Source organism: Macrotis lagotis, chromosome 3 (assembly GCF_037893015.1).
Source record: "Macrotis lagotis isolate mMagLag1 chromosome 3, bilby.v1.9.chrom.fasta, whole genome shotgun sequence".
Lineage (NCBI taxonomy): Eukaryota > Metazoa > Chordata > Mammalia > Peramelemorphia > Peramelidae > Macrotis > Macrotis lagotis.
This window is the reverse complement of record NC_133660.1, coordinates 106,375,322-106,399,754: the sequence shown is the minus strand read 5'-3', so window position 1 is coordinate 106,399,754 and position 24,433 is coordinate 106,375,322. Positions and strand designations below refer to the sequence as shown.

At 33.4% G+C, this 24,433-nt stretch overlaps 1 protein-coding gene across 14 annotated transcripts in view; it reads left to right on the top strand.

Moving 5' to 3' along the window:
• Window positions 1-24,433, top strand: part of RAPGEF2 (Rap guanine nucleotide exchange factor 2) — a 313,685-nt gene that overhangs the window by 243,642 nt on the left and 45,610 nt on the right. For all 14 annotated transcript variants that reach the window (XM_074229032.1, XM_074229033.1, XM_074229038.1 and 11 more), the window contains 2 exons: window positions 4,999-5,130; window positions 17,797-17,974. In XM_074229032.1, coding sequence (XP_074085133.1) covers window positions 4,999-5,130; window positions 17,797-17,974 — 310 coding nt within the window. The remainder of the gene's footprint in view (window positions 1-4,998; window positions 5,131-17,796; window positions 17,975-24,433) is intronic.

Sequence of the window (24,433 nt, the reverse complement as noted above, 5' to 3'; positions counted from 1 at the left end):
ATATGTCAACTCATTGGCTATTGAATAAAAATCTCACATTAGAGAATAAGAAATTAAACAGCATCTGTGAATAGAATAATAACTATGTGATAGCTCCTTCTGCTACCTCCTCAAACATTCTGCTACCATCCCTCTACACATAAGCACAGTGTTTGGGATTGAGTACCATCTGCTAATGTGTAACTTGTGTTGAACTTTTGTCCTTGTTTAGACAGAGCCTCAGAAGGCAGCGCTAACTATCTTTCTGTTTTGGTAGCCAGTCTCTGCTTCCTTAGCATTTTCTTTGAGAATCCTGGGTCATGATGAAGCATCAGGTATAGGACGTCAGTGAATCTTGCTAGCTGATACTAAGTAGTAGAATTTAGATGAATATAATCTCTTTCACAAATTTCTTTGGTGAAATTCCTTCTTTTCTGACATCAAATTGATCCAATCATCCAATTCAGTTTATGAATGCAAGAGCCATACTGTTCAATAGTTTTTATTGGAATGAAAGACTAAGAGGCATCTGATAATATTAGCATCAGTTTAATCCCTTGAAAATGTGACTTGTGACTTAGAAAAATGTCCTTATCACTTATTTTAAGTATAATCACCTAGAAATATTTCTTAATTTTTTTTGCATGACAATGAGGTTAAGTGACTTGCCCAAAGTCACACAGCTAGGCAATTATTAAGTGTCTGAGTCAGATTTGAACTCAGGGTACTCTTGACTCTAGGGCTGGTGCCCTATCCACTGAGCCATCTAGCTGCCCCCTAGAATTATTTTTTTAAAAAAGATAAAATGACATACAGTTTTAATTGTATGATTTGTATTTTCTATTTCCCTCTGAAGTTCTCTTATTGAGTCTTGTCATCATCTTTATCATCAGATTGTCTTGGTCATGACCATATTGTCATTTTCACTATGTCAATCTATGAGATTCACCCAACTGTAATACGTTTTTTTCATCAACAATAAACCTGTTTTTAGAAGTGTTCCACTTCCCTTAGTGCCCCCCTTCCAACTTTGACCTGTGATTTCATCCATATTGGGAATTCTATAATTTGTGGTATTAGAAATATATCTGACATCACCAAACATTAAATTATTTGCCCATTGTTACATTTACACACCTATTTCCTATATTTCAGAGGAATCTGAGTCTTTTTTGTCTCCAAATCAGTCCTCTATCCACTATTTTTAATTATCCTGTCACCTTTTAAATTTAGGATTTGCAAAAAACTAATTTTCTCATTCTCTGTAAAAAATATTTTATGAAGGGGCATGAGGTAGAGGAAAGATTTTTGTGCCATTTCACTTAAATTATTTCAGAAGAAATTATGATAGATAGCTATTGTTTCTAACAAAGAATTAAGAAAGAAAGTTGGTAAAAAAAATCAGTGTACATTTCTGAAAGTATTTGCAATATTTATTAGAGATAATTGATGGAAAGCTATTTCTCCTCCATTGATGGTTCCCCTTTTTATCTTTGAAGCATTGATTTTGTGCACACAAAAGATTTTCAATTTCATGTCATTGAAATGATCTGATTATCACCAATATCCTTTCAATAACTGCTTACTTGCTTTTAAAAAGCATTCATTCTTCCCACCCGTTCTTTACCGTAACTCTACTCCACAGGTTAGTTTTCATTGCTGACACTTTTATAATTAAGTGGAAAATGAGAGGAACCAGCTATGTTTAGGGCAAGATGAGATTGAGGATAGCATGGACTAAGAGATGTCTATGCAACTGAGTATTCAATCTGGACTTGGGAACAAAGAAACAAATATTGCTCAGATAGATTTGGGTATAATTCAGTTTAATGGTTTTTTCCCCCCCTCAACATTTCTCAATATAGATCATGATCCAATTAGTAAATTTGTTTTATTTTTAATGAACACTTATCACATTGTAAGATACACCGAGAGTCAAGAAACCTGTGTTATGGACTAAGCTGGCATTTTTCCTCTTCTTGCTTCATTCTTTAATTTTAAATTCAGGCAATTGTACTTTTAATATCCTCTAAATTCCCTTTTGGTTCTAAGACAGTGAGCTCCTTAAATAAATAACATGACTTACCAAATATATACCCTTAACAACTGGTATTATTTTGTTTCATGATATTGAGGGAAAAATGAGAATTGAGAATAAGAGATACGAAAGTGTACTTAGTAGAAGTCAAGTAAATTTTTCCTCTTTTTTTTGGCAAGGCAATGGGGTTAAATGAATCGCTCAGGGTTACACAGGTAGGTAGGTATTTATTAAGTGTTTGAGGCTGGATTTGAATTCAGGTCCTACTGACTCCAGGATCAGTACTCTATCCACTGTGCCACTTAGCTGCCCCAGTTTTTCCCATTTCTAATATTTGTTTGTATTTTATCTTGTTCAATGCAGGTGAGCTATTTTTATATCTAAATTGAGTAGAAATTTGTGTGTCAAGTCAGAAACTTGCCAATATGATAATATAATTTAATGCCATTATAATGTTGTGCCTTAGGGATATATGTTCCTAGATTAAATTATAGTGGAACTTGTGTTATAATAATATTTTACAGTACATAGATGGAAGGTCCTAAGTCATGGAGTAATTGTAGTAGCTAACAGAGTAAGAATCACTCATAGGCCCCAAACTATTTTCTTCCCCTGCCTCTCCTTTTATTTTGATTTTTTTTTTTACTCCACCCCCATTATAACCACTGTGGGTGGGCTAAAACTTAAACAATGGCTGATTTGGGACATCTTGAAACAATGAACTTGAATCATCATATTCTTCATTTCCATAATGGTCTCAATGGCCCCAAACTTCAGTGAGTAGGTCAGTAGTAGGTTCTGTATGGGTGGGAAAGAGTTAAAAAAAATAGGGAAAAGTGGGTGAAAGAAAAGGAAAAAATAGTAAGAGGTAAGTGAAATAATCCTGTGATATGATAGCTTCTGTTTTGATAAATAATGGAGTTATTTTAAAGAACATCAATAATAAGAACTAATTATATTTTGGGCAGATATTTGGGTTACTTCCTTGTGATTTTAATGTTTTTAAATGGCATTAGTTATTACTCACTTTTAATATATTATTTGAAGAACTTACTCAAAGGGGGCAGCTAGGTGGTGTAGTGGATAAAGCACTGGCCTTGGAGTCAGGTGTACCTGGGTTCAAATCCAGTCTCAGACACTTAATAATTACCTAGCTGTGTGGCCTTGGGCAAGCCATTTAACCCCATTTGCCTTGAAAAAACCTTAAAAAAAAGAGTTGTCAGAAGAAATAGAATTATATTCTAAAGGAAGACATAGTTTCTATGTTTTTTCAGATGAGGGAATTAATCCATCTTACCATATCTGTTACTATAATTTTTATACATATTGCTTTCTTATTATTATTATCATAATTGCTTACTTAATTGGAAATTTACATTTTTCCTTGAAGTTAGTGACTGCTTATATCTCTTTATTCTCAATGGCTAGCGCGCATAGGCACCCAATAAATACTTGTCTGATTGGTTGAATGATACAATCATTTTCCTGACATAACAGAATTTTTGAGGCCATTTCAAACAATATTCATGCTTGTGAAAGGACCAGAAGAAAGGTAACATTTAAAAATAGACAATATCCAAAATATTGTTGCAGACTTTTCACATTTTCTGTGATTTTTTCCACTATTATTAAAGTATATCCTTTTTAAACTGTATAACTCATAGGTGATTATGCTATCAATATGCTTAAAGGTTAAATGCACAGGTGTTGACTGAATTGGCCTCTTGAACAGAGAAATGCAGTTGGATGGAAAAGAGATTTTGCCTATTCTTGTATCCTGTAGTTATATGAGTCAGGTTTCATTGGCTGATTGTTTTAAATGCAGGAAAACTTAGAATATTTTTTCCTTTCATACAACAGAAAATATTACCCTGAACTGCTTTACCAATTTTATTCTATTGATGTACCTAAGTTAGATTCTTCATTTTCTGTACACCACAGATGATGAGTCTAAAAAAATCAAAGGATCTTATTTCAAGGTTAAATGAAATGCATATTTTAAAACATAAGAATCAACAACAATGATTTAAAAGTTTTAAAATTTTTCCTCGTGGTTCCTTTTCAGAATAAAAATAATTTAAACTAATCCATTCTTTCACATGAAGAAATGAAATTATAATATTTACCTTTAGTCTTAATGCTATTATTAGATACTTAGAACCTAGAGCTTCATTGTAATAAAGTAGACTTCTGTCAGAATTACTTGTTAGGTAGAATTGAGCTTCTATTCTTCAGATGAAATCAAATACAGATCAGATCCTATTAAGAGTGAATATCACTGGAACAAAAATATCTTTATAATGAAAAGTTATTTTATCACCTGCAAACCCATTTACTTTGAGCAATGTTCAGTGGAATGCTATTATGTTCAAACATAATATTCCTAGTAATAAGTAGATTTTTACTGATTTTGATCACCCTACTGACCCTCAACAAGTATTTTTGAATCTAATTTGTTTTCCCTTGTTTTAGATTAGGTAGATTGCGTTAAAGCTGAATGTTTCATAAGTGAACACATAGGTGAACACATGACTATTGAGTTTTAATTAGTGTGCTTCAATTGACAAAGTTGGATTTATTAATCTTCATGTTAAGCTTCCTTATTTCTACCATAAAGTTGCTGAGTTGTAACTCTCTGATTTCAAATATAATTGCTAAATACTTTGTAAATAAATATTGAAAGCTACCATTCATTCGATTGTATATGCTAAAATTAGAAATCTTTACTTTTAGATAACAATTATTTAAAGTTTGAGTCACTGCATTTGGAGATACATTCCTTTTGTCTAACAGCCCTTTAAACTTTTTTTTTTTTTAATGCACAAAGGTCTTCTCAGTATTTGTGTGTGTGTGTGTGTGTGTGAGAGAGAGAGAGAGAGAGAGAGAGAGAGAGAGAATTCAGAGTATGTGAAATGACTTTTTGTTAATATTTAGAAGAATCTGATTCAAATTGTAATTTTACTTTTCCTGCTCCCCTTCAGCTTCCGGCAGATTTCACAAAACTACACCTTACTGACAGTCTCCACCCACAGGTGACCCACGTTTCCTCTAGTCATTCAGGATGTAGCATCACCAGTGATTCTGGAAGCAGCAGCCTCTCTGATATCTACCAGGTAAGAAAGTTGCTTCTTTTATCATTCTTCTCCCATATCATTTCTTTGGATATATGTAATTTTAAATTACATATTAAATTAATACATATTAAAATGAAAAACCAAAAAAACAGCAATTTAATATTTGAACTTGTAAAAGTGCATATGTACACAATATGTTGATATTTCTTTGTTCAGTTGTTAACTATCTAATTTAACTTAGTAAAGTAGCATTTAACAAATTTGATCCCCCCAAGTTTCTTTAATTAAACTTTTAATTAAGTACAAGATCATAAATAGGAATTGGAGATCATTTAATACAGAGGTGTCCAAATCATCATGTAAGGTCAATTCCTAGCTCAGCTTGAATTGGATCAAATTGTAATCTGAAAATATTTACAAAATAAACAAAAATATAATACAACATAAACAATGTTAATTTGTGGTTTTCTAAATAGCATTGCATAAGTAGGGACCTTTTGTGAGTTTGACCCTGCTGCATTCCAACACTTTGATATTGCGGATTAAGAAAGTTTTTCCCACTCAACAAAAATCTGACTTCTCTCCCTCTCAATCCTTAATCCTATTGAGAAAGAAAAAAGAAAACTCATGTAAATATATATTATATGTGTATACACAAATACAAACACATATGTACACATGCACATGTTAGTCAAAAAAACTAAATTACTGTATTGACCTTGTCTGGATGATACAAATGCATCTCATTCTTCACTTTGAGTTCACGACCTTTCTTTTAGAATATAGGTAACATGTTTCTTTATGAGTCTTCATGAAATCCTTGTATTATAAATTATTTGATCTTGGAAAAATAAGGAAAATTTAAAACACTGCTGTAGAACAAACATGCTATTGATTTTTTGTTTTATGTAATAGAGGAAATTATATATATATATATATATATATATATATATATATATATATATATATATATATATATATATGAAATATCTTTTCCATTTGGTAGACATTTGCCTGATATGACTTGAAATACAGGCTTAATGCTTCTTGGCTTTTAAGGACCCACAAAATATGCCAGTGCCTAGGACATTGGCTTATATATAATAAACACATCGTAAATATTTGTTGAATTGAATATATCATGACTACTGCATTGTTCCCAGGGCTTAGATATGTTTTTTCTCATCAACTTTTAAGAGAGAATTTCTGAATGTTTCCATCAAGATTTATTAAATAAACTTTTTAAAAGTTTTAAGTCCAGGAGCAACTAGGTAGCCAAGTGGATAAAGCACCTGCCCTTGAGTCAGGAGGACCTGAGTTCAAATCCAGCCTCAAATACTTAATAATTGCCTAGCTGTATGACCTTGGGCAAGTCACTCTTTAGCCCCATTGCCTTAAATAAATAAAAATTTTAAAAAAGTTTTAAGTACTAATGGCACAAAAAGAAAATTGTTTTCTTTAATAGAACAAAATGTTTACTTTAATAGAGCATAAAGAAACTTGTTTTGGTTTTTTTTTCTGATAGCTCTTCAAAATGCTCTTATTTGTGGTTAAAAAATATAGATATGTTTTTCTCTTTCTTTGACTCCTTGGTATTTTCAAGCATTCATCATTAATTATTACTAATTTGTCGATGATTTAAAAATATCAGTAAGAAAATTTTACAACCTAAATTTCACTTATAAACAATTCAATTTATTACATGGTACTTGATCACATACAGGCTGTGATTTATTGAAAGGAAATGCACTTGATTTTCTTACTAAGGCTTTTATAAGATTATTACCAAGTTTTGATTAGTTTCCATTTTAGAAAATTGTTTTGAAGTATCTGAAAAGTTACTTCTATTCAAGATAGGAGGCCAATTAAATTCAGGAATGAATTGAAAAAATTTTTTCAGAAGAATTTTTTTTTTAAAGGTGTAACTAATTCATGCTTTGGATGTACTTTTGAGTAATTTGAAATATGTGCTAGAGGTGCTTTTTTTACTACCCTCTTTTACAATTTAATCATTAAATGCATTTTATGCTGTTAGCCATAAATACGAATATTTACAAGCATTATAAAATCATCATGTTTTGTTAAAAATAGGATTACATTATTTATTAAGATGTTTGTTGTTCTTTAACATTAAGATCTGTGTAGATATTTTGATTTTTATAAAGAATATTGAATTCCCATCCCTCATTAGGACAAAAGAATGAATAAGTAAAGGTTATATGATAGTAAGTTGAAAGATAGTAGCATACACTTTGGTCTCAACCTTTCATGTATTATAAATATTGAGCTCAGTATTGTGATAATATTTAGCCATATCTACAAATAAAGTACTGCATTAAGCAAATCACCCAAAGGACAAATTCCAAACTAATCAATTTTAAAATGTTTGGAGAAGGGACATCTGGAGCAGTGGATGCAGTATAGTGCTGGAGTAAAGAGGTTCTGAGTCAAATGTGACATCAGATACTTAACACTAGCTGTATGACCCTGGCTAAGTCACTTAACCCTGATTGCCTTGCAAAACAAAACGAAAAAAGAAAGTTTGAAAAAAAATTACCCTCATTCTTGGTAATTTGGAGATTTTTTTGAATGAAGGGCTCAGAAGATGAGGAAGGGTGTTCTCCTGCAGTCCTCTAGCTTCTCTGGTATATGGAATGTGACTGTGACATCTTAGCCACCCACATCTAACTGGAACATGCCACCATATTCTTGTTCTGAATTGTAGAAACAGAATGGAATCCCCAAACAATCTTTTAGTGGAAACCATTGATCAGGTTTCTAGGCCCATGTATTCAAAAGTCAGACCAGGAGTAATATTTATATCTACATACATACATACACACACACACACACACACACACACACACATACATACATACATAAATTCATTCATTCATTGATCATATGAAGATTAATTGTCTGAGAAACTTATATTGACTCTGTTGAAGTAGTAGTGGTTAAATGCTTCTGTTTTCTTTTATATGCCACTGTTTTAGGGCGCTGTTCCATATTATTTCTGTTACTCGGGATGGGTGTTTTCAATACAATCTTTAAAAATTTTAAACTATTGTGCAGTGAATAGAGCACAGTCCCTGGAGTCAGGAAGACATAAGTTCAAATACAGCCTTGAACACATAATAGCTCTGTGACCCTGAGCAAGTCTCTTGATCCCAATTGCTTTATAAGGAAAAAAGGAGCATGATATGCATCCTTGAGGAGGAACTGAAAGCTGAAGCTTGTAGTCACCAGAGTGCCTTGTGAAATACAACAGAAGGGATTAGGATAAGGATGAGATCTGACATATCACTGGTGTAGGGAGCTAGCTGTGAAGGAGAAACTTTTTTTCTTTTCTGAAACTAATAGTCTTATTGCCTAAAACTCTGGTAGGTTAATTGACTTCCTTGCCAAGATCAGATAGTTAATATGTGTCAGAGTAGCTCTTGAATTCAGGTAAAATGATTACTAGCCATGTAGCATTTTTATTCCTCAGTGAATCAAACTCACCTAGCAAACATTTATTAAAGCTTTTCTATGGGCTAAACACTGTGATAAGTGCTGAGGATAAAGAAAGATAGAAAAGACTTTCAGGGAGTTTACAATCTAATGGGAGGGACAAGAGGGGTTATGAAAAGCTTCTTGTAGAAGATAGGATTTGAATTAACCTGGGGAAACCAGGGAAATCAATAAGAGTTGAAGAGGGAATGTTGCCAACCTGGAGAAAAGCATGGGGATATTTGTCTCCATTCATGGAATGGACAAGAGGCCAGTGTTACTGGATCAAGGAATACATATTGGAGAGTAAGATGTAAGAAGACTGGAAAGATAGGAGGAGGTTAGTTATGAAGGGGCTTTGAGCACAGAGGCTTTTGTTTTTGAGAGATATTGCAAAGTTAAGATCAATGGATCTTGACAACAGATTGGATATAGGGAATGAGATGTAGTGAGGAATGCAAGATGACTGTTAGGTGGAGAGCCTGAGGAACTAGAAGTTTGGTGTTGCCAGCTACACTGATAGGAAAGGTAGTAGAGATGGAGAAGGGGATGAGTTTAGGGGGAAAAACTAATGAACTCCATTTCAGAAATGTTTGGTTTAAGAAGTCTACTAATGTCTACTGTCTGAAAGACAATTGAAAATCTAAAATTGGAAGCCAGTCAAGAGTTTTGGGGCAGAGTAATTAGGTTGGATTATCATTGACCTGAAGATGGTAATTAAATTTATGGGAGTTGATGAGATCAACAAGAGATATAGCATAGAGAGAGAGAAGAAAAGGAACATTTACAGTTTGAGGGCCTGATCTGCTGGAAGATCCAGCAAAAGTGCTACAGAAGGAGTAATTGGATAGAAAAAGAACTAGGAAAGAGAGTGATGTTGTGAAAACTTAGAGAAATGAATGTATCAAGGAGGAGATGGTGATTAACAGTGTCAAAAATTTCAGAGGTCAAGGAGAATGAGGATTTGTAAAAAGGTCAATGAATTTGACAACTAAGAGATCACTGATAACTTTGCAGAGACATTTTAGTGGAATGATAAAGTTAGATGCCAAACTTGTAAGAGGTTAAGAGAGTGAGAAGAGAGAAGGTAAATATACCTATTGTTGAAGAACTTTTCAAGACAGAAGAGCTATTAGATAATATTTACCAGGGATGGGAATGACAGGGTGCAGTTTGTTGCAGGAGATGGGAGAGAATGGGATCACTTGACCAGGGAAAGTGGAATCATATGTTTTTGATTTTTTTTTTTGGAAGAGTTTGGCTGCATAGGACAGAAGAGCTAGAGGATTGAAGTGAGCAGGGATGGAAGGATCAGGCTTTTTTTTTTTCAGAATAGAGGATATATGGGTATGGTTATAGGCAGTAGGATATGATGAACATGGGAGATTGAAAACATGAAAGAACAGGGATGACAGGAGGAGGCAATTTGTAGATAAGATGAACTGGGATCACTTAAATTGGTAAAGGGAATGAGATAGCCTTAAGGTCACTTCATTATGTTTGCCAGGGATAAAGGGAGGAGATAGCAGTTGGAGAAGGAACTCAAGATGAGTAACTTTTTTTGGGGGGGTGGGCGTAAAATAGATATAGTACTCAACTAAGAGAGCAGGAAGAAGGGAAGTCATGGGAGATTTGAGGAGAGATGAAACAGTTTGGTAAAGCTGCTGCGTGATAAAGCCATTAGTGAGTAAAGAAGGGAAATATAGCAGGATTAAATAGCTCTATTGAGAACTCAGTTGAGGTTGTATAACAAATTTGTAGTGGACCTAGTCAAAATGATTGCATGTTTTCTCCACCTTAGTTCAGCAGCAGATGTGTAGAAGTGAAGATATCAAATTGGGGGATGCAAGGCTGAGGTTTTGCAGAGCATAATCAATCATGATAGGGGACTGGAGATATAAGTGAGGAGGACAGTACAGAGTTGAATTGCTTCACCAAGGGGTTAGTATAGGGGAGATGATCTAATGAGAAAATTGAAATGCTCAAGGGTTTGGAGGTCATAATGTTGACTTAGAGTGGGGTTTCATAAGGTAATGAAGAAAGATATTATTTTGTCTCTCTAAGTCATTCTGAAGTATGAGGATATAAATGTATTCCTTCTGGGTTTGGTGGAGCAGATTATTTTTCCATCTTTGTCAAATTCAATAATTTTGAAACTCAAATGTATTAGATCTATAGTTAAGGTGCTTTTTTGCTTGGTGATTGTGTGGAACAATTAATTATCTGAACATTTTCCAAATGAATTGAAAATGTTATCTGAGTGTTTAATGATAATATAACTGTTTTCATATGTTTCTTTTTTAGTCAATTAGTATCTTGGCTAAATTAACTAATTTTTTACTGTCTGACATTGTATTTACTGTTTTCCTAATTTGTTTTTGAAATTTTGTTTACATCATAGCCATATAATAGTATTTATTTTTTGAGAGCAGCTGTTTACAAGGAAAATAGATTCATAGATCTTTTCAAAAAATAAATCATGGATTTGAATCTTTAGATGTTTTCAATACTGTTCTGGGAATATTTCTATTTAAATATTAATGTAGAAACTAAATCTTTGTTGATTATTGCATAAGAAAAATAAATTAATTTAGTGAATATAATATATTCTTAAAGACAAGTTTATGAGCTTTTTCTCTTGAGAATACCATTGGGGGCACTTTTTTTAATAAGAACATTTTTATGATGGTTGTTTTAAAGCATCTTCTAGAATGAAAGGTCTTAAAATATGGATCAAACTAAGTTTACTACTCTTTTAGATTAATCAGAACATAGCAAGTGTGTTCTTTGCCTACTGGAAGGTACATTTTCAAACTCTTTCATCTTTTATTGGCTTGGAAAAGTACAAGGCATTTTATTGTGATTTCTTACTTATAGTAACTACTTTCTCAATGTATGAGTCTAGAAGACATTTGACAATAAGGGAAGCTGAGCCTGTGAGAATTTTCTCTGCAGTAGGCAAGGTGGGGAGACTATTGTTTTAGTCTTTTCCCATGATATCTTTGCTTTATCCTGCCAACAGATTGTACACCTTCCGGCTTCATAATATACCTTCTTGTGTGTTTTTCCTGATATGGTGAACAATCAGAGTTGCCGATGAAAAGTGGGAAATGGGGGTGGGATAGTGTATTGTTGCATAAAATATAGGTATAATTCACTTTATAGAATGGAAGTGTTCCTGAAAATTCTCTGTAAATTGCATAATATTTGAAAAGCACTGGGAAACTTGTCATGTGAAGGAATATCAATAAAAGCTAAGAATCATTTTATAATAGGAATAATCACTCCCACATTTGCCTATTTTTAGAATGTCTTTTAAATGTTATGTATATGATGTATTTTTAAAATGCATCTTATATTTCTAATATAAGATGTAGCTGTGTAAGACCATTTCTTGTGAGGTTTTCTTTGCTTCCATAGAGCAATATGAATCACAGTGGCAAAGCGAATAAGTATGAAGGGTCAAGAGGCAGTTTTCAGGAAAAGTATGAAGATAATTCAGAAGCCTTATATCAGCACATATTCTCTAAATGGTCTCTCTTAGATTCTCTGTGTTTGGGAGGGATTGTGGTATAGTGGAAAGACACCAGGCTTCTTTTAGTCTTGAATCCGCAGCTAACTCTCTTGGGTAAGTTATTTCATTTCTGACCTGCTGTTTCCTCACTTGTAAATGATGGAATTGGCTCAGGTGGTTTATAAGATTCCTTTTTAACCTTAAAGTTCGGTGACTGATCAGCAGAGTTATATGAAATGTAAACCAGTTTGGTTGACTAGAATAGCTTTTCTTTTCTCTTTTTTTCCCTTTTCCACTTTTTTTCTTTGCTTTGTACTGAATCCTTTTTTTTTTTATCATTTCTTTGAGGAGAAATAAGATAACAATATTAAATAACACTTTGGTCATCCTGTGCCAGGATTTATATAAAGTTCCTCTTTCTTTTTGGCATCTTATTCATTTGTTGTTTTGGACTATTGTTCAGGGAAGATCATTACTCTTATTTTACTCTAGTTTCTCTTTTAATGAAGTCTAATGAACTTTGGTTAGAAAAGGAAATAGGGGATCAGAATTGCAAGTTTATAAAACATATCTATCTTTATGACCAGTGCTTATACTGGCACATGATGGATGCAAAATACATACTTATTGACTGGACTACAATATATAATACTTATCTAGATATGGACTTCATTCCTAGAATTATGGGGAAATCAAAAGTACACATTGAGGGAAAAAATAAACTATAGTTTGCTTGTTTTATAAAGTCATATTTTGTGATGGGAATGTGACTGATATAAAAACTAATGTGTTAATTATTAATTATTAGGTATACTTATTCTTCATTGCATTTCTTTTTGGCTGTCTTATCATGTAGGAGAGATCTTGGGCTCTTGAAATTTTTCACAGAGAAATATAGTCTCTAAAGGTTCTACAAAATAGGAGGAAAGTCTTTGATTTTTTTGAGTTAGGCTGTATGTCTGTATTCCTAGACCGTCTAGGGAAATATAGCAAAAGTCTATATTAGATTGGTTGATGACAATTCCTTGTGGCATGCAATTCGAAGTACCTTGGATCACTTGGAAAGTTTATCTGCAAAGTCCTCTACCGGAACTATCAAAAATGTCTGGTTGTATTATCTCTGCCTGTTCCTCAACAGGATATTGTTGATAATAGCATATCCAGAGAAGGAAGGATGGGGCAGATTCAGTTAGGACAGGAATTTATGGAGCTGAAGGATTTACCTGTTCAAAAAAAACTTCCAGAAATTAGAAAAGAAGCATAAAATTTTCAACAGATTCTGTTTGCATTCTTTCTAAATGGCAATGGAAGACTAAGATTCCTTTGAATCAAAAGAAATAGTTGATCATTGCATAAAAGATTTTAGAACTCGTTTCAGTCAATAACAGAAATGCTCCATTGACTGAACATGATTATTATTCCTAATGTGATACTCTAAATACATTTGAAAATGTCTTTTCAATTGTATAAAGAGGAGAAATTAATGTTAGTCATTTGATATCATGTGAGATGGGTTGGGATTTTTTTTGTAGAGGGAATATTTTGATTTATGTAGCTTTTTTGACTTTTGTATTTTCAAATTGCAAGTATTTCTAGAAACAACAAGTTTAAAAACAAATTTTAGGAAATACTCAAAGAATCAGAGACTTTTAGTGTTAAAAGTCACCTTTTATATGTTATAATATTTTCTTCCTTTGTATAGATTATAAAACTGAGATGTCAAGATTCAACAAACATTTTATTGTGTCTTTTACTAGTCATTGACTGTGCTTGGTTCTTGATATATAGAATAGCTAAATTAACTAGTGACACAATGTTCTGTAGAATTGTCAGTGTTTACCTGGATGAAAAAAACAGGGCATAAGATAGCTGTACTTACTTATTTGAAGAGTTATCTTAAGAAAAAGTAGGATTAGACTTTTTCCTGTTTGACCCTAGGGGGCACAATGAAGAATAGATAGGAGTTAAAGAGAAGCAAATTAAGACAAGGAAAACATCCTAATATTCAGAGCTGCACCAATTGTGGAGTAGATTGCCTTGAGAGGTGCTGGTAAAAGATCTCTTTTTTCCTTGGAAGTCTTCAGTGTCTAAATGTTCACTTTCAGGTATGCTATAGTGGGATTGTCTTCATTTATAATTTGAAAGAGATGAACTTTTTCAACTCTAAAAATTCTTTAACTTATGACTTCTAGTTTCAAGTAATTGAATCCAAACAGAATTTAGTTCCTGAAATCTATTATGGCTATGAACAGCTTTACATCGAATTCCTCGAAATGAAAATTATCCTAGGGAAGACGAGAAATATTATAGCAGTGTGTTTTATTTATGTGTGTGAGTGTGCTTTGTTGCTTATTTTTACATTATTTTGAGTAATTGATCATATTTAAAGCCAAATATTAAATATTTATAATATTCTAGAACTTTTCTTTCTTTTTTTATTTTTCTCCTTTGAGAACTTTTATCTTTAGAAGTCTTATCATAATTTTAAAAAATGATAAGAGATGAAAATAAGTTAGAAACCAAAAGTGACTCACAATTGATGTAATTAAAATGTATTCTTTTTTAGGTAACATACTTTCTGGTCTTATGCTACACAGTTCCCTTATTAATTTAGGGAAAATTCTAGCCTTCATTAAATGTCACAGTTAATAAACATGTCAAGACCTTTTGAACATTCCTATATAATTGAACATTATTAATATTTATCTACTGAATTTGAGTCCTCTTTGAGTTTGATGCTCAAGTCAGTGAACTTTCTACTACAATATGACTTTCTCCTCACATGACTTCATATTTAAGAATGCACATACTATGTTACATTAGAACCTAGATCTAGAGTTGGGAGAAATTTTTAAGCTCTCATTCAACTTTCTTCATTTAGAGTTGATCAAACTAAATACCAGTCAAATGAACCCACTTGCTCATATTCACAGAGACATTCTGTGGATGAACAGGGTCACATGGATAAAAGGAAAAACTTGAACTTAAGTTCTCCCAAAATGAAGTCCAATCTTCTTTCTACTGCACATTTGAAAATTCTATTGAAGGGGCGGCTAGGTGGCGTAGTGGATAAAGCACTGGCCCTGGAGTCAGGAGTACCTGGGTCTCAGACGCTCAATAATTAACCTAGCTGTGTGGCCTTGGGCAAGCCACTTAACTCCATTTGCCTTACAAAAAAAAAAAACCTAAAAGAAAAAGAAAATTCTATTGAAGAGGAACACATCTCAGTACTCCAAAGAATAGTGCAAAAAAAAAAACTGTCTGTGATTTGTTATTTTCTATACAACCCTCAAAACAGCACATGCTGATGCTCCCTGTTACTTCTGACCACCTTTTTGGCAGAACTTGATGACAGTTCTTTGACCTATCTTTGTGCCTTATAGTAATTCATAATATTTCTTAGATTTTAAATCTGATAGAATGTTTTTAAGGGCTTCACTATTAAATCTGCATAATTCATTTTCCTCACCTTCACCCCCTCTGTTTAGAATTGAATTACTTAGACTATATTAAGTCTGTTATTTACACAAAAGGATGAATAGGCCTATGTTCCTTTTGACTCTGGCTACTGCACAAATGAGCTTGGAACAGAAATCCTACTTAGGAAATTCAATTGGAAAGTTATTGTTTTGACAGCATTTGTAACTACTTATATTTCTTTAACATAATGATTGTTGAAGCTTTGCTTTTCCCACATGAACCCAAACCTAAGGAAAAATCACCTAAAACTGAGAGGGAAATAGGACTGTGGGTTTATTAAATGTTTGATTTAAAAAATAAATCACTGAAATATGTGTATACTACATACATATACAAGTTCCATTTTCAAATTTTACACACTAATGACAATAATCATTTCTGTTTTCATTCTTTGTACTTTTCAACATTTCATCATCTTGAAGCTTCCCTTTTAAGAATGTTCCAATATATTAATTTCTTTGGTAAGTCTCCTTATTTTATCCAGTTAGATTAACCAAAAATCAAAGGACTTGTAACATATACCTGTGATGAGGTATTAAAAACACTATTTAATTCCATATTTTCATTTCAAGATCCTGATGGCTTTGTGAGTAGATATATATGAATAGCTGCTAAAGTTCACATTCTATTATCTTAAACTTTCTATAGTGCTTTAATTTTAGAAATAAATCATCCTTCCTCTCTTATCTCTTGCAAGGCCACATAATACTGTGAAGTATCATTGAATTTTGAATCAGAATGACTCAGGTCAAAGTCCTGAGTCAAATATTTAGTAATGCTAGGGTCATGGACAGGTCACTGAGCATCCCTGAGAGACTCTATTTTCTCATCTGTGATATCAGTTTATAGTACCAGTATTTCCATTGTGTACCTTCAGATAGTTTTGAGTTCCACTGAAATAATATACATTAAGTACTGCATATGTTTCATTTTTATTGTCATATTTGCAAATGCAACACCATATTTGTGTGTGTGCATGCATTCTATTAAATGTATCTGTATATAAATGTGTGTGTGTGTGTGTGTGTGTGTGTATATATATATATATATAGTTATATAAACAAAAATACACATGTGTGGAATAATCTATTTACTGAGAGCCCCCCCCCTAAAATTAGTGCAGTTTAAAATTTTAAGCTGTAGTAAGATTTTTGGGATACCCAGAACCCTGTAATTGGAGTTGGAGTTATGTTCTTGACTGTTGGAGCTTATCATTCTAAGGTTTTGCCTCTGTCTCTTTTCTCTCTCCTCTCTCCTCCTCTCTCCTCCTCCTCTTCCTCCTCCTCCTCCTCCTCCTTCTTCTTCTTCTTCTCTCTCTCTCTCTCTCCCTTTGGTTTTCTCCTCTTACCTATGATCTCATACTTAATAAATGGTAGAGATTTAACTTCAACCTTAGTACTCAACTCTTGGATCCAGTGTTTTTTTTTATTATTGCATCATTACTATAGAAGTAGAGTTGGATTTGGAGTCACAGGACTTGTATTCAAATTCTAACTCTCCTTTTATGATATTGGGCCACCCATTTAAGTGTCTGAGCATTGATTTCCTCATAAGTAAAAAAGATGGGGTTGATTTACATATATATAGGGCTTTCCAGCTTTTTATTTATGAACTTATATTCTATACTTTTGACTATAAATCCAACTCTTAACAAGTAGGAAATAGGAATGGTACTATACCTGTGATTTCATTGCTATAGGAAAGTCCTAGATGAGGACATTCTACCAAATTCAAATTGGTACCTTTTTCTGCAATTTATATTCTTAGTTCTCTAAAGTACTGAGAGATTAAGCCATACAACTAGGTAGTCTTCAGAGGCAGAACTTCAAATAAGCATGGACAATATGAGAGTGGGATTGAGCAGAGTCGACAAAATGTTCCCTGATGAGTGCTGTTTCATAATAATATTATTAACTCATTACAACTAAACCCTATATATTGCAAAATTCTGTTGTATCATTATTGTTGTTAAAACATGAAGTCTAATGAGTGAATTGCTCACTATTGGTTTTGCCTTATTATTAAGTGTTTGCAGAATTAATTCAGGTCACATGGTAATAACCTACTGATTTATCATAATAACTGATAGATCAACAGTGATCTCCCAGTGATACAGGGAAGTAAGATCAGTTTTTTTAAAGGTGCAGTTTATTGTGTGTGTTAGTTTTGTAACGTTGAGTGGGTTTCTTGCTCTAATGAATATCATTTTGTCCTTTTAGGCCACAGAAAGTGAGGCTGGTGATATGGACCTGAGTGGGCTGCCAGAAACCGCAGTGGATTCAGAAGATGATGATGATGAAGAGGACATTGAGAGGGCCTCGGATCCTTTGATGAGCAGGGATATTGTTAGAGATTGTTTGGAGAAAGATCCCATTGACAGGACAGATGATGACATTGGTAAGTTGGCATGAGGGAAGAAGTCAGTGAAGAGTATTGAATAATTGCCCAGTTTTCACTCTTCCAGATTCATGAAAATCAAATAAGAGAACATCTCATGCAGGATAGGAAGGACACTAGTATATCTCAGTTCTGACATTAACTATTCCATACTTGATAGTAATTTTAGACAAATCATTTATTTATTTTCTGAGCCTACCTTTCAACACCTGCCTTGCTTACCCTACAGATTGTTTGAAAAAATAAACTAATGTGTGTGGAAAATACTTTTACTTACCATTATACAATTTTAAGGAATTTTGCTATTACTAGGTATAGAAAACACAAATATATTATGAATTACCTTTCACTAAATAATGAGGATAAGTATTAGACCTTTGATTATATTGGTACAGGGGTCTTCTAGGTGGGAAAACTACCTTCATTCATAATGCTGTAAGCCAAAATTGTGCCCAGGAACACAAAGGCTACATATTTAAAATGTGACACTTTAACATATTTCATCTTGGCTTAAGACCAATTCTTTATCCACCATACTGTATTGTCTCTACTATACAATAGCATATAGATGCTATATATAGCAGTATGTGAGAAATTCAGAACAGAATTGAATGGATGTAAAATCATCACAGTTATAAAAATTTTGCCTTGCAGTTTTTAATAGTCTTCAAATAAATGTTATAAAAACATTAATAGTACTTTCAATTATCTATTAATGATCAATATTTAAGTAGTATTATTCAGAATCCTTCAGAATCCAGGGACCTTTTTTAATGGGAATAACAATGGATCTGGAATCACCTATTTGAAGTTCTCTCATCTCTCTCCCTCAGTTTTCTAATATTAAATGAAATAATACCTGCTTTATTAACTAACGGTTATATGGATCAGAAAAGATAATCTATGTATTACAGAAATAGTTTCCTCATTGCTCAAGGGAGGAAATTGAATTAGGTGACCTCTGGGCTCCCTTACAAGCCCTAACCATTGACTTGTTTAACTTTTTCTTACAAATAAATAAGGGTAACTATATTAATTAATTTACAAGCAGTGTCTCCATTAAGACATAATTATGTTGACTAGAGTCAGTTTCCCTTTGTTTTAGGTGAGAGAAGAGAAGACTCAGAGGAGAACATGGTAGCTATACATTAGAAGTATTGTCCTGAGGAAGAAGCATTAAGCTTGTTTTATTCTTCCCTAGTAGAAGTAGAAGTTTCTCTGGCATGTACATTGGCTTGACATCAAGGAGACACTTTCTAGCAATTAGAGCTATCTAACAGGAGAATAAGATAACGAAAGAGGTGATGGAGCAGTCAGTGCACATTCAAATAACTACTATGTTTCAATAATTGGGGATAGAAAAAAAGGCAAAAGACAATACCTGCCCCCAAGGAGCTTAGTAGGTGATGCTGCAGATAAAATCCTGGGCCCTGGACTCAGGAAGACTTGGGTTCAAATGTGGACTCAGGTACATACCCAGTGTGACTCTGGACAAGTCATTTATTATCTGTCTCAGTTTCTTCAACTGTGAAATGGGGATAATAATAACATCTCCCTCCAAGGATTTTAATGAATATAGGAGATCATATTTATAAAATGCAAGCCTTCAAGTACTATATAAATTTTAGATATTATTATTATTATTATCATTAAATAGGAAATAAGAAAAAATGGCATTAGTAATAAGAGAGATGGGAATAACCTTTCTTTAAATAATGAGATTTTAGGAGGTAGTTAAAAGAAGTCATGATCTAGGCAGAGAAGAAAAAGGAAGAGCATGGGACACAGCAAGAGAAAGGGCTGTTATCACTGGATCAAAGAGTAGTTAGAGAATAAGGTTAAAGAAGACTGAAATATTATTAGAAGACAACTTGGTAATGAAAGAGTTTGAACAGCAGTCAAAGGCTAGATGACCACTTGTTGGTCATCTTATATTAGAAATTCCATTTGTTTATGTATCCAACTAGATTGACTGTTGACATTCTTCATTTTTCATTGTTCTACTAAGCATATGTGCTTCCTGAGAGAACAATTGTAGAAGTTTTCCATGTGGAAACCTTAGAAGTCCTTACCAAAGGTTAGGTTGTTTCTGTTCTGAGAACAGGATTGGTAGGGACCTTCAGATGGCAGCTTAGGCAGCTTGGTGAAATGCATGAAAAAAGCACAGTTTCTAAAGTCAGGAAGATTTGAGGTCTAATCCTGTCTCAGATAATTGAACAGTTCTATAACCAGCTAGCTAGATCACTTGAATTCTTGAACTTAAGTTTCTTGTAACTTAAGGGTGTTGGATTTAGTATGCCCTAAGATCTCTCCCAGCTCTAATTCAATCATCCTCATCATACTTCATGGCACTATGACTTGAGTGAGGAAATCTCTCAGGGAAACTTCTTGGGATCCAGGACTCTTGTGACTTTGGATCCTTATTCTTCTATTTAAAAATTCTAAGACCCCGAGCAAAAATCATTTAACCATTCTGAGCCAAAGAATATTCTGACATTCCCAGAGGAGAGTTACTAGTTCTTATGCCATAGATTTTTTTTTAAAAAAGGAAAACACTTTATAAGCCACTCAACAATATGCAAATATCAACTATTGCTGGGTGTGTGTGCCAGACAGACAAGAGAGATGCACAGACACAGGCAGAGAAAGAAATCAGGAGACAGATTAAACTGTATTTGTTTTCAGTGAAATCCATCTATTAATGCTGTATATAGTACCAGAAACAAAACAGAAAATAAAAAATAACCCTAAATACAATTATTTTGTGTAGTTTTCCCCCTTTATCACTGCCATTACATAGCAGCAATTAATTATTTATCAGATTAATTTTACAACTCTTCTTCATTAATACTAGACTGTTTATATGTATATGCTTCACCTTTTCCTCCTACAACATGACTGACTTTTTTTCAAGTTAAAAAAGGACATTTCTTATGAGTGAACCTTACTCCCCCCCTTTATAATTTTCCAAGATAGCCTATGTGTTTTCCTAGTTAAAGGGAAAGATGTGGGCTCTAGAAACTGTGTATAGTGTTTAGATTGTTTATCATTTGAGGAATTTAAAGCTTCTAATTAGAGATAGATAATTGACTACTGTCCACAGCTCACTCCAAAAAGGATTGTATCCATTACTGACTCACTTTTAAAAGTTTACAAAACACTTTCTTCACAACAAACCTGTGAGATAGAGCAATAAATTTATTACTTAAGAAGTTGGTGATGATGTTTCCCCTTCATTTTTTAAGAAGACCATGACATTAGGCAGGTGATGCCATGAGAAATATGTGAATTGAATTTAACTGAGGAGGATCCTGTGCTAAGTCACAGGCCTCATTTTTTTCTCTGGAACCATGTGGGTCCAGTGGCCTAAAACAGGATAACTGAAGATGGCCCTGGATGCAAGGCAATCAGAGTTAAGTGACTTGCCTAAGGGAACACAGCTAGAAAGTGCCCAATGTCTGAGGGCAGATTTGAACTCAGATCCTCCTGACTTCAGAGATAGCATTCTACCCACTGCTCCTTTTAGCTGCCCTACTTAAGAAGAATAGTCTGGTTCAATGAAATGAGGGGAGTCAGACTATCTGAATTTAAATAGTGCTGGGATGTTTACTGCCTGGATTACCTTGAGCATATACTCCCTGGGTCTCAGTTTTCTCAACTGTAAAACAGCAAGGGGAAAGTTGTCTAGATGCCCACTGATGTCCCTTGAAGTTTTAGGTGTAAGATCCCAAATTCAGAACTCTTCCTAACTACTACTTTTTATTTATTTTCTTCTTTAATTTCCTTACATCATTATCCCTGGTGAATTAAAGCTCCATGGAATGTAAATTGTTTCCAAGAGACTAAATAATTTGCAAATATAAACTTACATATGTAAATGTTATTTAAATGGATAACTATTTAACATAAAAGATAAAGCATAATAGAACCCCAGGAAAGATTTGAAAGTATTTTATAGACCATTTCACCAAAAATAAAGTCCAATTAAGAAGTTTTTAAATCCTTCACCTGGTGGTGTGAGTTTGACCCTTCAGCCTCTCTTTAATCCTTTGTGTCTTCTTCAATATGAAATGTATCTACATTGAGGCTAATCATTGATTTGATCCTTTTGAAGTTTTCCTTTTTCTCCTTCCCTACTACCTTTTTATATTCCAAGAAAAAGTAAATAAGATAGTTACTATTTAGCTTAGGTAAGTTTTTACTGATGTATCATAATATCTAATACAATATCATTTGATCCTTACAGCTGAGTTTAACCTCATTCTTAAACAATGGGATTTGAATTTACACTGTGGACTTGGACTTGATGTCCAATAGTCATTGCACTGAGACTTCTCTTTAATTGTATATCAAATGTTGGCCAGTGGAGTTGCATGGTTTATGTTTTTACCCCAACTCATTTAGCTGACTTCACTACCAGTGATGAACTATTAACCCAATTGAAATCATTATACCAAATAAAATAGTTGCTATTTTTAATCTACATAATTTTCTTTTTTTTTTTCAAGGCAGTGGGGTAAAGTGACTTACCCATGATCACACAGCTAGGTAATTATTAATTGTTTGAGAACAGATTTGAACTCAGATCCTCCTGACTTTAAGGCCGGTGCTCTATCCACTGCCCTCTTTTTTTTTTTTTTAAAGAAAGGAATACTTATATCTCTTCACAAAATCCTTCTCGGGTTCCTAATCAAGGTATTTTGGGGAACCTAGGCTCCCAAAGGTTACAGGAGGGTAATATATGACCTGGCAGGTCCTCTCAGCCTGCAAAGTTTTAAATGAATCTGATTATGAATTATATTTGTATCCAATAAGGACCAGTCTACATAATTCTTAAGAGTATCATTAGGAACTTGGCTAGAGGAGAATGATTTTTGGGGTACAGCAACTCTCAGACAGGACTAAAGGCTTATAGTATGCATTTATAGTATGAATAAAATCATAAAGCTTTGAAATAATGTTGTTATCCTCTGAGGAGCAGAGTCAATCAGATTTAGAGATGGAAGAGACCCTAGAGGACATTGAGTCCAAACCCCTCATTTTACAGATGAAGAAACTGAAACTGAGAGATGTTAATTGATTTCATATGAGTATGCATACATACATATGTGCATATATACACACATGCATATGAATATATTCCTGCATAGGCTCTGTGACCCTGGGAAAAGTGTGTGTGTGTGTGTGTGTGTGTGTGTGTGTGTGTGTGTGTGTGTATCTGAAGAAGGATTTGATCCAAGTCTCCCTCATTCCAGGCCCAATAGGTCTATCCAACATGCGTGCATATATAAGGAGTGATACTTAATCTATATTGCCTATAGCATAGAGTGTATAGGGGAGTAGAATTAGATAAGTAGTAGTTTGGTATTATATCATCTGGGAAGGACTTGAGCTGCAAGGTATAGGAATATTTAAAAAAATGGGGAATATTTATCAAAGAAGTGACATAGCCAGATATAAGAGGAAGATTCCCAGAAGCAGTGGAAAGAATGGTATCAAGGTTAGATAAGGAATTGTACGAGACTCAGCAACTCCCTGTAATTCTCAGGACCGCCTCTGGATTTCTTCTTATTTACATAAATATCACATAAGTTATGCTCTAGTATTTTCATAATGATAAATGTTTAGAATTATGGTTCATTTATTTTGTCAAATACATTTACAGTTTTACTTTTGATCTTGTAAATAATTGGGCAGATGCTTATTCATTCCAAAGATCTATTTGCAATTACAAATATAGGCCTGGAGCATCTATGCTACTTCAGAAAAGAGTTTTAAAGCAGGAATTTTCCAAATGCTTTGGTAAGCAAAAATCAGGGCAAAGAATTCATTAAAAAATGGGGGGGGGTAGGTGATGGAGAGACAATAGGAGACAGAAAAAGTTTAATTTTTTTACATTAACTGATACGAATATTCATTCATGTAAACTTTTTAATTCTTCATTCTTTATATTTTCTCATCCCATCATTGTTAACATTTTTTCTTTTAAACATGGTATTCTATCAAAATATCCTGCCAGTTCTACTTTCCTTAACAATCTCCCTGCTATCTCTCAGTCATTCTTGGTGTTCTTCCTTGTGCATGATAATTTAACTGCTATAAAAGAAGTTTGACTATAATAATTAGATTTACAATTTTACAGTTCTAAATTCATTAATTTAATCCTAACTATAACTCTTTGAGACTGAAACTCAGAAAAGTTAAGTGTTGTTTGGGGTTATCCCCCAAAGCCTTAGCAAAGTATTCCATCTACAGTTAGTTGCTGTTTAATAAGAAACTTCATATTAAGGGTTAAATAGAATTGAACTAGCTAGAAGGAAACAACTTGGACATTTCATCAAAGGAATAAGGCTGTGGAAAGATATCTTGAAAAGTCAATATTTTTCCATTTCAAGACAAGGGAGAGCTGCACCTAAATGATACTAGGTTCAAGTCATTGGTGTATCCTTTGGAAAGTTT